The sequence below is a fragment of the Hipposideros armiger genome, unplaced genomic scaffold, assembly GCF_001890085.2.
Source record: "Hipposideros armiger isolate ML-2016 unplaced genomic scaffold, ASM189008v1 scaffold_40, whole genome shotgun sequence".
NCBI classification, from domain to species: Eukaryota; Metazoa; Chordata; class Mammalia; order Chiroptera; family Hipposideridae; genus Hipposideros; species Hipposideros armiger.
Window position 1 is genome coordinate 4,060,062 of NW_017731390.1, and position 15,668 is coordinate 4,075,729.

A 15,668-nucleotide genomic window follows, 5' to 3' on the forward strand; every position below is an offset into this window, starting at 1 on the left:
AAAAAAAATCTTTAAAAACAAAACAAAACATTATGCTAGGTGAACGAAAAGGTCAGATACAAAAGGTCATATATTGTATGATTTCATTTATACATGAAACATTTATAATAGGTAAAATAAGGACATAGAAACAGAACACAGATTGGTCGTTGCCAGGGGCTGAAGAGAGGATAATGGGGAGCAACTGCTTAAAATATTAATATTTCCTTTTGGGGCGATGAAAATGTTTTGGAATTAGACAGAGGTGATGGTTGCACAACATGGTGTGTTAAATACACTTCACCTTAAAATGGTTAATTTTATGTTATGTGACCCTCACCTCAACAAGGGAGGAAGGAAGGGAGGAAGAGGGAGAGAGAGAAAGAAAGAAACCTGCCCAAGAGAAAGGTCCTTCAACAAGAAGGACCTACATGGGAGACGGACTTCCAAGGGCTGAGCACCCAGCAGAGGCAGGAACTGAGAACCCATCAGGTGTCTTCAATTTTGCTTTTAAATCTCAGTCCTGTTAGATCACTATTTACCACCCCGTTTGGGAAATTTGAAGCTAGCAGGGGCTTGCTGAAGCTCACCATGTCAGGTGCATTAACTGAGGGATTAGGTGTCTAGCCCAAGGTCATGCAGCTGGTACATGCCAGGGCCAAGGTCAGGGGCCAGGACCGCCAGACTCCTTCCACAGTGCTGGGCACTGGACATCTGGACTCCATCTCCTACCTCCTTTCTTCTCGCAAAGTCTCTCATCCTCTCTCTCTTCAAAATTTGGTTCACAACTTGCCTCCCTCCACCCACCTCACACTCTACTCCCAGAAGTCTTCCCGTCTGGCCGCCTCACCTCATCCATTCCCCAGAATGCACTGGCATGGTGGAGTTCTTCGATAAGCACTGCTTGCTCTGCATGTGTCTGTGCTACGAGTTTACCTGTCCTGTCACCCCTAGGCCCTTAGATTTGGGGAGTGGGCCTTCTAGAGGTCTCCTTTTGGGAACAGCCTCCTTTGAGAGGTTGTAGAAACCAAGCAGGAATTGTACTCACTTGTCCCTCTCACTGCTCAACCATCTTGGATGACATGGTGCCTGCCCCAGTGCAGGGTCCCTCTGCATTCCTGGGCCTGCCCACGGTGGTGAACGAGGAGAGGACTTTATGCAAGCTGGGCTGGGGAAGACTGGGATGGCAGTAGGGGCTCTTTTCTCTTATGGAGTGAACCTATGCTTTTACAGGGAAATCTCCAAATCTGAATGTTCTTAAACTTGGTTCCTCCCAAACTCTAGCTCCAGACCTGAACCATGGAACCAAGAAAACCTTGGTCTAGGATTTGGAAATTCCCAGGCTGAAAGAGAAACTTTGTCCAAGGCCTCCCGCTTCCAGCCTCTCTGAGAAGAAATTGTAGCACATCCTAGGGCCTCTGACTTAGCATGGCTTCCCCCAACCAACACCCCATTCCCTCCAAAAATTTTCCCAGTGTTCTAAGGCCTCAGGGTTGGTCTTGGTAGAAAACCTCTGGAAAACTTGAGCCCAGGCAAGAGTCCTATTCCCACTGGGATGTGCTTTCAGAGTGGGCGTCAGAATAAACTCCAAGGAGTTCGCTCTGGCCAGAGCCTTGGAGCTGCCAGTTCACCCTGGGAGTGCAGGCTGGGTGCTCCCAGGCCTCAGAGCAAGTCTGAGGTGAGGAGGCCAAGCAGGGGTGCTGGGAAGAAGGGGCTGAGCAGAGGGGATGGGCAGGGAGGCTGTGCAGAAGGGACTGGGAAGAAGGGGTTGGGCCGGAGAGGGTGAGAAGGGAAGATAGACAGAGAAGGCTAGGCAAGAGAAGGCTTAGGACAGGGCCTGGGCAGAGGGGCTGTGTTTAGAGAGCCGGGTCACAGGGACGGAACCCGGAAGGGAAGCTATGGCCAAACAGGTGTACTAAGGAACAATGAAGGAAGTGATGAGGGGGCACCGAGGTGGGTGTGGGGGGAGACAAAGAGAATGAAAGCCCACCTGCCAGGCCCTTGGCCCCTTGAAATGGCCCCAGAGCACAGGCCTGGACCAGGCCGTGATACGGATAAACAGTAGAAATGTTTTCCTATTGAGACCCAAGAAAACTTTCTAAAACAGACCAATTTAAACTTGTTGAAATGTCCCCTCCCCGCCACTTCCTCTTGCCCAGCCCTTTGTCGCTGGGGTAAGCTGGGGTGGTATTGAGGTCTGGCTGAAGGGGGTGATCGTCAGTGTCCCCGTTTACCAGTGTTCCTTGTTGACCACTGCTCAGTGCAAGGTCTACCAGGTTCAAGGTAAGGTAGGGAAGGGAGCACAGGCCCTTCTGAGGGTTTAGACACAAGACCACATGGGTCGCAGGTGTGCACACACATGTGTAAGCACTGACATTCTTTTATGTGTGTGGGAACCCAAAAGTCATTTGAGTTGAGGTCCTTAGGGGCCACTGAATGCAATGACCCACCCCGGGCACAACCTCTTCTCTTCAACAACCCTCTTCCGAGGGCCTCTGGGGATGAAAAAAGTCCTTACTTCCTTTGTTCCTTCAAAGAGGAGCTCCCACCATGTGCCAGGCACTGGCAGCAGAGTAATAAAACAATCTCAGGTCTCATGGCACTTTGGTTCCAGCGGGAAGACAGGAAATATAAACAAAATAAATAGCGAATTCAGTGCAGGAAGGGATAAGTGCTATGGAGAAAAATCGTCTATTTTCTCTGCCCTAGTCACAGCCCTGCAGCTATTAGAAAACAGCCACATCTAGAGCCTTCTCTATACCAGGCTAACTACCCCAAACTCCTTCAACCATTCTAGATTACTCTGGTTTCTAGATAACCATTTTTTTTTAAAAAGGCACAAGCCCCACAGCTGTGGTCAGGCTGAGAAATACTCCCCAGCCCTGGTCCCAGGGTTTCCATGGATTTCCATTAGCACAGCCCAATTTGCCTCCTCCGTCCTTGGCAGCCACTTCTCACTCCTGACTCATCCCCAGCCCACAGGCAGTGAGGAACCCTAAGTCTTTTCCTTCTGAACTGCTGCTAAGCCACATCTCTCCCACCTTATTTTAAACCTAAGTGCCCGGATTTATATTTATCCCAGTAGTTTCATCTGGTGGGAAGCCAACTATCACTCAGCCTGAAGAGCAGGTCTTCTTCTACAATATAATATAATACTTCCTGACCTGACACCTGAACTCGCCTCCAGCTAAGGCAGAAGTCTGATCTGGAAGTCTGAGCCTCCTACCTTCTAGGCAGAGCTGGCACAACCGCTCGCATAATCAGAGGGGCCCCTCCTGCCAGGGTGGCCTTGCTGCTCCACGTGGACTCGATGTGTGGCTTCTGAGGGAGCCATGAAGCCCCCGGGATGGTGGAAGCCTTGTGGTCAAGTACAGCCACGTGGTGCCTGAGAAAGCCTCATGTGCCAGTGATCAGCCTAGTAGCTGATTTGAAATTGGTTTGAAATGTTACATGTCAGAAGTTCCCACACCTAGATGACCATCCAAATCACCTGGGGGAGCTTTGAGAGGAACAACTTCCCAGGCTCCATCTCCAATGCCTCTGACCCAGCCGGTCCAGGGTGGAGCCCAAGAATTTGTGTTGTTTTTTAACTCTGGGGTGATTGAATCCATGCTGGCTCTTAATGATCCCACTGCCCTTTCTGAACGCCCACAGACAATTGCTTCCAGAAGTCCACGTCTCTGTGGCTCTTTTCTGCAAGGCCCACTCTGCACCGACTGGGACGTGGCTCTCTGGCCATGGTGTCTGGCCCAAAGCAAGTATCAGTTCTTTAACTGATGGCCCAACAAAGCTAGGAAATTGGGAAGGTAGGGAAGGAGATAGCGAGCCTCCAGGTGTCCCCCTACTCAGGGGACCTCTCCTGCCCTGGCCTTCCACTCCATCATCCCACCATAGCTCCTTGGTTCTACAGGAGGAGGAAGACAGGGCAGAATGGGAAGTGAGTGGGGCTGTGTGAGTGTGAGGTCAGGTTCTACCTCAGGGCCAGGATTAGGGTAAGGCAAGCAAGGCACGGACCTCAGGGGCGACATCTAAGGTGGTACCAACAAACTCAGTCATCAAGATAGAGAATATTGTAATGCCATATTTTTAAAAATCAAAATTAATGCAAAAAAAATTCCACTGATGAACAAAATCACAAAACTTTAAATAAAGACAGGATCAGTAATGGTGCCAAGCCGTGTCAGAGCCTGAGGTAAAAGGAAAAATCAGTCACAGAAACGATGCAGAAAGGAGAGTTCAGAGCATTTATTCCCCTGCTCCCTGCCTATCAGGCTGCAGGCTGGCACTGGTCCCGCTCCCACCCCTATAGCTACAGCTCTAGTCCAGCAGTCCCTCCTGCAGAGGCAGTCACAGCGCCTGCTGGTTTGGATAACCACCCTCCCTGCCAGCTCAGCTGCAGCAGTCTTAGCTGTTCTGCACTGTTGCTATTTCTAAAGTGCTTCACCATCTCTTGTTCTTTTCCTTCACCCTGCCCATTCCTGTGTAACTGCTCCTGCATTAAACAATCCACAATACTCCACTAAAGGAAAGAGAGAAATAGAAAGAGCTAGAGAAAGAGAGAGAGAAAGAGAAAAGGAAGGAAGGGAGGGAGGGAAAGAGGGAGGAGTGCAACAGAGAGTAGGAAAAAAATACTTAAATTTTAAAAAACCTTTAGAGAGAAGATATTACATCTACGACACAATAACTGGAGCCTTTTTTAAGAAAAGAAATAATCTGGGTCGGCCAAATGGCGCGTTGGTTAAGAGTTGGCTTGGGACGCCAGCTCTGAGCAGCAGGGCCCCGGTTCAGATCCCACATGACAGTCAGTGACACTGCGCCCCCTACAGCTAAGATGGTGAACAACAGCTCAACCTGGAGCTGGGCTGCCATGAGTTGCTGGCGATGGCGTAGGCTGCAGTCCCTGTGGCAGTNTAGGCTGCAGTCCCTGTGGCAGTGGGTTGCCATGGGCTACCGTGTGTAGCCAGCAGCCAGCATGAGCGGCCAGCAGCCGCAGTGAGCGGCCGGTCCAGAAACCGGCGACTGATCTGCCTCGCCTGGGAAGACGCAATGATGGTGCCAACTTGGTTGGGCCAGTGAAGCAACGTCCTCCACAACTAGACTGAAGAACAAAAGGACAGCAACTTGTCTGTTCCCCTTCCCCCAATTCAGCAGCGCTGTTCCCATCCCCCCAATTCCCCAATAAAAATCTTGAAAAAAAAGAAAAAGAAAAAGAAAATAAGATTGAGGAAATCTCCCAGAAAGTGGAACAATAGTGAGCAAACAAACAAAAAATAATAAACAACAAAAAATGCAAAAGGGATGCATGGACAACAGAAGAGAGAAGAAAGTGCGAGGATCACTCCCAAAAATGGACATCAAATCAAGAGGAATTGTAGAAAGAAGAGAATATGGTAGGGAGAAGATTATCAAATAAATAAAAGAGGAAGACTTTCCAGAACTGGTGAATATAAGTCTCTAGGTTGAAAAAGTCCGTTAAGAGTCCAGTGTGGTGACAGAAGAGCCAGAACAGGCCCCTCAACCTTGGGGGTTACAGGGAACACCCCAAAAGCTCCCAGAGGTGGGGAGGGTGGGGACAGGTATACACAAAGATGGGGCCTATAAATGACATCAAACCTCTCGAAAGTGACATCGGAAGCCAGAAGACAATGGTGAAGTGCCCATAAACTTGTGAAGGAAAATTATTTTTAACCTAGAATTCTATATTCTAACCACACCATCAATCAAGTGTGAGAACACAATCAAGTCATTTTCAGACATGCAAGCTCTCGAAAGCATTTTTTCTCCTGTGTAAACTTTCTCAGGAAGTTAAACAAGCAAGGAGGAGAAGCAGGGAAGAGAAGACATAGGGTCAAGAGAACAGGACACCCCAAAACAGGAGAGACATCAGGGGTTCCAATGATGAAGGAGCCAGAGGTCCCAGGGTGGCTGTGGGACAGGCGGGCAAGCAGCCAGTTCAGGTTGGAGCAGGACAAAAAGAAAGAGGTTTCCAGGGGAAGAAAGAACGGACGGGTTTGACTACCCTAAAATTATAGTATTTGAGGCTGTTAAACAACAAAATTCAACTAAGTACATTTTAAAGATCCCATTGGCTCTATTAAACAATTCATGAATCAGGCAGCATCCCATCTAGCCAATAGAGGGACATTTCTAGCAAACAGAAGGTTGTTTGTGGCAAGTTCTGTGAGGGGATGACAGGGGTCCATCAGTCAGGTTACCTAACTAGTGCTGACCAGGCAATACCAGACTGACTGCTTCAAGATTCCACTTCTGGGGGAGGTTGAAACTGTAATTCAGTTAGGTATTATAAGTCTTGGATTTTGTGCCGTGGGCTTGGCCCAAGTGATTCCATTTTGGGTCTGTTGTCTCTGGTTTTTTTTTAAAGATTTTTATTGGGGCATTGGGGGGATGGGAACAGTGCTGAGGAATTGGGGGGAGGGGTACAGACAAGTTGCTGTCCTTTTGTTCTTCAGTCTAGTTGTGGAGGATGTTGCTTCACTGGCCCAAGTTGGCACCATCATTGCGCTCTTCTCTGGCGAGGCAGATCAGTCGCCGGCTTCTGGACGGCCGCTCACTGCGGCTGCTGGCCGCTCACGCTGGCTGCTGGCTACATACGGTAGCCCATGGCAACCCACTGCCACAGAGACTGCAGCCTACGCCGTCGCCGGCGACTCATGGCAGCCCAGCTCCAGGTTGAGCTGTTGTTCAGCATCTTAGCTGCAGAGGGCAGTGTCACTGGCCCTCATATGTGGGATCCGAACCAGGGCCCTCTGGGGTCCCAAGCCAGTTCTTAGCCATTGTGCCACTCAGCCGGCCCTGTCTGTTTTTTTAACAAGGCCAATGGATGTGTAAGAATATATAGCTGTATTAAGTACAGAAAACTAAGAAAGTGTGTGGGGGGCAAGGATCCAAGAAAAAGAAAAATTATTTAAGAAAGTAAACAATGTTATCACACTGCTTGGATTCGTGGAGAACAATATTTACATGATTATAATGATATAAAATAGAGCATATGGATTTAACAACCATATTGAGAAAATAAACTGATGCTGGAGGGAGTATATAAAAGGCAAATCTTTATCTACAAAACAGGCAGCCAACAGATAATGTCTAAATGGATTATCAAGAGGCAGCAGTATAAGCAAATCAGAAATATGGAGGTAACTACCAGCAGAAACACCTGAAGCATTCCTCCCAGCAAGGGTGGGACTGTGTGTTTTGTTTTCTGATTTTAGCATTATTTGACCTTTCTGGCCATCTGCACACACTTCTTTGAGTTTAAAAAAAAAATCATTATTAAGACAAAATAAAGAAATATATGCTTAGAGGCACATCCTCTTGTTTCATAGTTTTTCTGCATGCTGAGAATGCACCCTCTTTACTCTCAACCACAGGCATGTACACGCAGGGCCACAGGCACACTCACATTTACATGGTCTCACACACACACACACACACACACACATACACACACGCGCGCGCGCACACACACACACACTCATCACAGACACAAACAGGTGACAGACACACAGGCAAACGTACACACGAGTTATACATCAAAACCCTCAGAAACATGCAAACACATTCTTGCTGACACGCACACATGATTATAGATTCACCCACAAACGTGCAGAGGCCCCCATCAGCTCTCCAGAAAGCAGGCTGGAAAGCAGGGACAGACACTGCTAGGACGGCACTTCCTCCAGGCTTTAATCCCCCTGACCTCCCTGCACCCACCTCCCTGCACCCACCACCCAGCACTGCACCAGGCAGAGGAGAGACTCTCCTGGGGCTTCACCCTAATAGCTTCCTCTACACAGAGTACCCTGCCATGAGGGTGAGCAGCCTGAGCCTCTGCAGCCAGGAGCCCTTTGGGGCCACAAGGTCTGTAGATAGCACAGAAATGACGTGGGAGAGGGGCCAGAGCTGGCAGCTGGATGTCACTAAGAACGCCACCTTCATTCAGCTTTTGGTGGAGGCCCTAAGCAGTGGGAGAGTCCAGTGTCAGGAACGCTGTGGACACGCTGTGCATCCTTGAGCAAACCACTTTACCTCTCTGGGTCCGTGAGGAGGTGGGCAGCCTACGAAGCTCTGAGATGACAAGATTTTATGACTCAGGCTGGGCCCTGCTTCCATCCCTACCAGATCTCTCTCCACACTGACCTCTAAGGCCAACCCCAAAGGATATGTGTGATACGCATTTCTGACAAGTGTACATGGGGCACCCCCACGGGCACTTCCCTCCCCATCCACATTCTTCCAGCACTCACCACCACCCTGGTCCTGTTATCCGGCAGTGAGTCAATAGCCAGGGTGCCCCCACCCAGGTCCTGGCTCAGCTGGGTCCTGTCCGGCTCCGACAACTGCCCAGGGCTCTTTCGGGCTCTCCGATTCCAGCCCTGCATGGTCCCCTCAGCGGTCCATCCAGAGCCTCGGCCTGCATTTTGACCTGGGAGAAGGGGACAGAAAGCTGAGTCCTGGGAGTCCAGAATGAAGGTCCGGGAGGGAGACCAGCCCAGTTAACTCTGCAGAGGCCCTGACTCCATGCCATCATTGCTTTTGGGGACACTTACTGCCAAGGCAAGAGACACCCAACATACACTGAGAGACAAGTACCCAGCTCCATTCCATGCACTTTGCACATATAACACTTTTAGTCCTCACCCCAGGCCTCCCCAGTAGATATGATGCTCTCACAGTGAAATATACTTCACAGATAGGAATCAGCTGCTCACAGGGATTAAAGAAGGTCACACAGCAGATTAGGCATGGAGATCATTTCAATTTCATACCCAGGAAGATCTGCCTCCAAAGCGGTGATTATCCTCAAACTCAGCTGTGCACTGGAATTATCCAGGGAGGCTTAAAAATTCCTGATGTCTGGGTCCCACCCGAGACTCTGATGTAATTGGTCCATGGTGTAGCATGAGCATTAGGATTCTTAAACGATTCACAGGGGGGCTTTTAAGAAGCCCTGGACCTAACACTGCAGACAAGGGTGAGAAGCACTGCTCTGGAACCTTCCAAGCCAGTTCCTTATTTCTTTGCCAGCAATGGCACAAAATCTCACATTCCAGGGGACTCCAGGGACTAGAAGCCAGAGAACAGAGTTCTTTTTAATTCAGGGCTTCTCAATCTTGGTACTATTGATGTTTTAGACTGGATAATTCTTCGTTGTGTGTGTGTGGGGGGGCCTGTTCCTTGGCATCATAACATGTCTAGCAGCATCCCTGGCCTCTATGTACTAGATGCCACCTCCTCCCAGGTTGTGATAGTCGAAGATGTCTCCATAGTGGGGGCCACTGTTTAATCCTATCCCTACCTTCCAACACCTTGGGCAAGTTGCTTTCCCTATAAAACAAACAGCCTAGACACCGTCAAGGATGGCAAATAGGTTTCATCTCAAAAACCGTCTCCAATCAGTTAGTGGCAGCCAGAAGCACTCTACTGAGAAGAATTCTGAGGCTCCATTTGTTTTTAGCAGGGAAGACTTGTGATCAATTAGCAATGTCTGCCGTGGGCACAAGATTGGCAAGTGCCCAATTAGCGGCTATTCCTAGACTCAATGTTCTCTCCAGTTCTCTCCAGGTCATTAAATGGATTCTAAATGGCACAGAAACCATACTTTTCCATTTCGGAAACATCTGTGCCCCCAAAGATGTGTCTTATATTATCACTCCAATTGTCACACCTACTATGGACATGTATATGGGACACAGACCACCAGATAGGTGGATCTGATATTCCCTATGATCTTCACCAATTTCAGGCCCACCCTGTGTCAAATGCCTTTCTCGGCCTCTGTCTGTCTCCACCTGCTCTCCAGAGCTCCTGGATGTAGTCCTCTTTCCTAGAGCATCCACTGGTGCTGTAACTATGTGCCTGTCTCCCAGGTACCTTCTGCAAATGTGTTCCCTCGGTGCCTAGCAAAGAGTAGGTGCCCAATCATTGCATAATTGAGGGCACAATCCTGGAAGTAACTTGGGAGCCAGCAAGCACAGAGGTTGAGACAAGGTTTGGCCAGGACCAGGCCTGGGGCTGGGGCCAGGGCTCTTTGCTGTGGGGCTCTGGTTTGTCATTAGACATTTTATCCAATTAAGTCATTCTTGGCTGCTGGCGCCTGCTGGACCCTTGCCGGCCCTCTCTCACTTCTCTGCCCCTAATCGCAACCAGATGCTCTGGAGAAGATGGGGAGAGGGGTGGTCTTCCAGACCCCTTTCCCAAGATGCCCACTGGCTGAGATGGACTGAGTGAGCCCAGTGCCGGGAAGACAGCCTGCCCTTGACCCAGACCCCAAGCCAGGGATGCCTTGCCCTTCTTGGGTGAGGCCATAGCTGCCTCTGGGGACAGAACTGTTTGTGCCAGGCTGCTCTGCCCAGCTCCCTAGGTCCTTCTGCAAGCAGCCCTCAGACCTGGGCAGGAGCCAGGACAGGAAAGGAGTGTATACAGAGCAAGCGGAGGAGCGCAGACGGCCTGGAAAGGGATGTTGGGATCTGCAGGCATCACAATCCTGCAACTGAGACAGTAGGGTGCCTGGATGGTGGGGGCCCAAGGCCTGGGAGTGGGGGGGGCCTAGCCAGAGGTGGGGTCAGGGGGGAGACACCTGCAGCCACAAGCTGTGTGACCTTAGATCCATCAATTGACTTCTGTAAGCCTCAGTTTCCTCATCACTAAAATAGGAATGTCAGTCATGTCTATCGCACAGCCTGCCATTAGTATCACATGAGAAACAGAAATGAGAAGGCTTTATACATAGAGGGCTCAAGGCCAGGGTCAGAGGTAGAGTCCCTGAAGACGGCAGGGCAAAGGATGGACTGGAGCCTTCTCTATACCGGTCTAGCTCTGAATCTTGCCCCCTCAACCCACACCACTCTGTCTCCCTGCCACCCTCCCCCTCCCAGCTGGCTAGGACAGGACATCATCCCCTCAGCCAGTGGAAGGAGCCAACACAGCTGGTTGCTCACGTGTGTATGTGCAGGGACCCACGTGCCTGTGTGTGCGCACACACATGCACATACGGACTTGCCTGCAGGCTCTGGCCCTCCTCTCTAGGTGCTCACGCACATGTCACACACCTGTCCAACCCTTGGCCGCTCCCTGCTCTACTTTCTGCTTTGCTATGGAGAGCCTCTGCCTGTGAGTGAGGGCAAGAAGTTTCCAGAGCACACGCTATTCATGTATTCATCCATTCATTCCCCCATGACCCCAAGGAGCATAGGTCTAGTGGGACGTCACAATAGTAATAGTAATAATGAAAATGATAGCTAACTTGTAGGGAGTGCTTGCCCTGTGCTGGCACTATTCCAAGTGCTTTAAACACATTAACTCATGTAATCTCCACAAGAGCCCCATGAGGTAGGTGCTAGTTTTAGATCTATTTTACAAATTGGGTAACTGAGGCACAAAGATGTTATTGAATCTCTCAAGGTCACACAACTAGTCCATGGCAGGATTTACACTCAGGCAGGCTGACTCCAAGGTCTGCTCAGACCACAGAATGTGCAGCAAGAGGCGACCAGCAACCCTAGGCTGTTTCCTAAGATGCAGGGACAGCCCCAGGGAAGGACCGGCATGTGGGCTGGGCTCTTAGAGGGTCCTGCACTGAGAGCCACTGGGCCTGAACCTGGGAGCTGCCCTGGGAGACTGTCCCCTGTCATGCAAGGGGGCAGGCCAGTGGTAGTGCCTCAATCCCTTCACATGCCACTGCCCTGCGCCAGGGTAAGAAGCAATGGGCTGATTTCAGGAGGCCGGGTCGTGTCACCCCAAAGCCTGGTCTGAACCACCTACATCCTACCCATCACCCAAGCTTGCCATGCCAGCCCCACGACCACCACTCAGTCCAGTAGCTACTTCAGCCTCCACCCTTAATACCCTTCTGCTAGTCCCCCATGCCCACTAGAGCATCTAGAGGATAAACTTGGTTCCATCTCTCCCAAGCATCCTACTTGCCACAGCCCTCCAGCTGTAGGCCTAGCTCCTCCATCCAGCATTCAAGGTCCCCGCTGTCTCCTCCAGCCCCCCTTAAGGCCCTCGCCAGGACTCAGTCCTGCTCTCTCTGGCCACAGGGTTTCACACAGGCAGTTTCTCAGCCAGGATCACTCTGCTCCACAAATAAACCCTTCTCCTGATGAGTTCTTGTCATCCTTCGAGTCTCAGGAGATGTCACTTCTTCCCAGCATGTCCCCTGACATCTCTCTCCCTTGCCCCAAATGCTACACATGCCACCCCGGCCCTGATCCCAACATGTCTCTGTTGGCTGTGTATCCATAGGCTCCAGGTGCCTGACACAGAGCAAATGCTCAGTAGGCACACATGGATGACAGAAGGAAGGAAGGGAGGAAGAGCGGGAGGGAGGGAGGGAAGATTTTTAAATGCCCTGAGAACCTGAGATCCACAGCACTCAGGATCCAGAAGTGCCTTCCCTTGGGACACAGCCCCACCAGAAACCCCCCCTGCAATTTCACAGCAATAGAAGAGCACAGGTTTGGAATCAGACAAGCTTGAGACTGAAGCCTGAATCTACTACCTATTGACCGTGACGTTGGACAAATTGCATGATCTCTCTGAGCCTCAGCTTCCTCATCTCTAAAATGGGGATGATAAAACCTATACTTGGTCATCGTTGAGTTTGTAACAAAATAACGTACGCAAAGCATCCAGCAGGGTCCAGCCTTCCCTGAGTTTCACACGACGACCGACTTTCTGAGGGACTTGGGAAAGGCCCTGAGATGAAATCCTGCCTCCTAGTCACAAAGCTCTCAAGGGCACCCTCTCCCCTCCTGCTGTCAGGCAGGTTCCCACCGAGGACCCTTATCTAGGGAGATGGAGGGAGGGAGGCATGAGGAATTGGCAGGAAGGGGCCACCAAGTAGTTCCAAAGGAAAGAGGAGAGGAAAGGAGAGATAAAGAGCTTGGCTTTATATAAAGAGTTTCTCTCGAACCAAGAGTCTGGGGCCTGTGACTACCTCTGATTCACTCATTCAACACACATTTATTGGAGACCCTGCTGTGTGCTGGGTGCCACATTGCCTGCTAGGGTGACAACAGTTGAATAGGCAGACACAACCGTTGTGCCTATGAAGATTCTAGTTGGAAAAGACATATATAAAATGAACAATACAGCAAATAAGACAATGCGAGACGGTGATAAGTGCTATGAAGAAAAAAAGGTGGACCAAAGGGTTGGAGTTGTTGGTACTCTGGACAGAGCCATCAGGGTGGGCTTCTCTGAGGAGGTGGCCCTTGAGCTGACTGAAAGCAGAATGAAGAGAAGCCAGCTACCTGACGGTCCAAGGGGAGGCAGCCTGAGTGTGTTGAGGGATGGACCTGGGGAGAGCGAGGGCAGGGTGAGGGGTGGGGAGAGGCTGTTTCTGATGGCTACTTTAAAAAGTTTGGATTTTAGTCTCGGTTTGTTTGGAAATCCCTGGTGAGCAAGGATGAGGCTGGAAGCAGAATCATGACTACAAGGGTCCCTAGACAATCTGGTCCAAAATCCATTTTATAGAAGGGGAAACCATGGCTCAGAAAGAAAAAGTTAAAAAAAAAAAGGAGGACATTGCCAAGTTCACCAGGTGTTGGTGAGGGGCCTGGTCTCCTGACTCCCAGGCCAGGACCCCACCTCTAGCTGCTTCTTCCTTCTATGTCTGTTTTAGACACTTCTGGTTCTACCTGGGACAGACTCCTGGTGCCCCCTGTTCCCACTGTGCACCCCAAGGCCATCTTCCTGTCTGTCAGCCTCTCCTGGTTTCCCCCTCCACCTAACTATATCTTTGGGTCACTCATCTGCTCCATTCTAATGATAGATGAAGTTTCAAGGTTCCACCAAGTATGCCAATCCATCAAGAGGGAGGGGAGTTGTATAGATGTAGATGTGAACAAAACCAACCCCATTTAAGATTCATGCTGTGACCTTTGACCAACTTTACTGTCCTTAGCAAGCATATCGAAGCTTTCTAGTTCATGGTTACCTGCATTCCTTAAAATGTAGCCATAAATATTTTTGTCAGTAGCAGCCAGAGTGGCATGACAATCAAGATAAATATCAAACTGATGATAGTATTGATTATAAGCTATCATGTATCACAGGCCACCAGAAAGTATGGCTGCTGGCACTACTGCATTCTTTATCTCTTTGTTCTGTCAGTCATTAGTGCCCGAGTTATACTATAAAAAAAAGTACTATAACAGCGTTCTGTTTAGTGGAGAATAATTTGCACGAAACTGCTGGGCCGTCTGTCCGGTGAAGCCCAATCTTCCCATAAGTAAATTACTGTGTAATAAATTCTGTTATATTCAACGGAGTTGTCTGCTTCATCTTTCGGTCTGAAGATACTTTCCTCATTATGATGGCCAGTACACCTTTGCCCCACCATCAGACAGGAGATCTCAGCTCCCTCCTGAACCACCTATCATCCCAGCCCAGAGGACTCAGAGCCTTGGACCTGAATGGCAGCACCCCTTCACGTCCAGCTCCCAGCTGCCCTTCGCTAGTCACTAGGGCTCCACCACTGACCCAAGCTGAGATCCATAGTGGCCCTTCCCCAGAATGTCTCACCCCTACATCTGTCCTCCCTTGAAGATACATCCCTACCTCCTTATAGCTCCTCCATCTAATCCAGCCTGGCCTTGTGAAAAAAAGCACTGAACTGAGAGTCAACAGCTGCCCCCTCTGACTTCCTAAAGCTTCCTTAGGTTTAACCAGTCTCCCCTGCTGCAGAGAAAGTCGGTTTCTCCTCACTGAATCTTTGTGAAAGCCAAGAAGACAGGGCATCCTCTACTTAGAGATGTGATTCAAGTCTCTGCCTGCCCTGCTCTTGCTGGCCAAACCAGGTGTCTACTACCTCAACCCGACTCTGAAGAGGCAGCCCTCAGCCAGGCCTGGGTCTGGCCACCATCCCCCCAGTGCATCCTTGTTACCTCCTAACTCCCCTTCCCCAACCCTCTTCATGGTTCTCCCAATTCAGTAGGGGTGCAGAACCCTCCCTCGTCAACCCAGTCACATCCTGAGTCCAGAAGGTCCCATCAGGTTGGGGCTGCAAAGAACCTCAAAAATTGACCTGTCCAACCTCTTCCTTTTTATACTGATTTTTTTTGAAATATTAATTAACCATACATCACAACAAATCTGAAAAGGAAAGACAATAAAAAAAATAAGAAGATCTCTCATAATCCCACAACCAAGAGTCAAAGATTTTGCCCACAGCCTCACTTTATAAGTGCGGCAATAGGCCCAGAGAAGGAAAATAACTTGCTCAAGGTCACACAGCCAGTGAGATGCTGGGACTAGAAGCCAAGTCTCTGGCCACTTTCTGTGTGGTCTCCCTGAAGACTGGTGGTTCTGCCCCAGCAGCCTCTTGCCACATCAGCTTCCACTGCTCTCTGCCCACATCTCCACCATCAGCACCCTGCCGCACCCCCTTCTCAACAGGGACCCAGGCTGGTCTCAGTTACATACAGGGTCCACTTAAGTCAAGAATGCAGTCACTGACACTGTGCCTGATGCTAGCACACCCCTGAGACACAGCATCCCCCCTTGACACCCTGTCCACTGCTCTGGCCCATCTGAGGGACACCTATGCCAGTGAGGCATGAGTTCTACCTTCCCAATTCTCTGTCCCAACCCCAGAGAAGGTCTGGGCTATGAGAAGAAAGGAGGAGAATGTAAAATCATGGGTTGAAAAATGGTTCTTTTAT

General features: G+C 50.0%; 1 protein-coding gene across 3 annotated transcripts in view; it reads right to left on the reverse strand.

Moving 5' to 3' along the window:
• PLXDC1 (plexin domain containing 1) overlaps positions 1-8,589 on the reverse strand; it is a 59,970-nt gene extending 51,381 nt beyond the window's left edge. For all 3 annotated transcript variants that reach the window (XM_019638880.1, XM_019638881.1, XM_019638879.1), the window contains exons 1-2: positions 8,550-8,589; positions 8,247-8,425 (exon numbers count right to left, since the gene is read on the reverse strand). In XM_019638880.1, coding sequence (XP_019494425.1) covers positions 8,247-8,425; positions 8,550-8,574 — 204 coding nt within the window. In that variant the 5' untranslated portion in view covers positions 8,575-8,589. The remainder of the gene's footprint in view (positions 1-8,246; positions 8,426-8,549) is intronic.
• Positions 8,590-15,668: the final 7,079 nt, after the last annotated feature.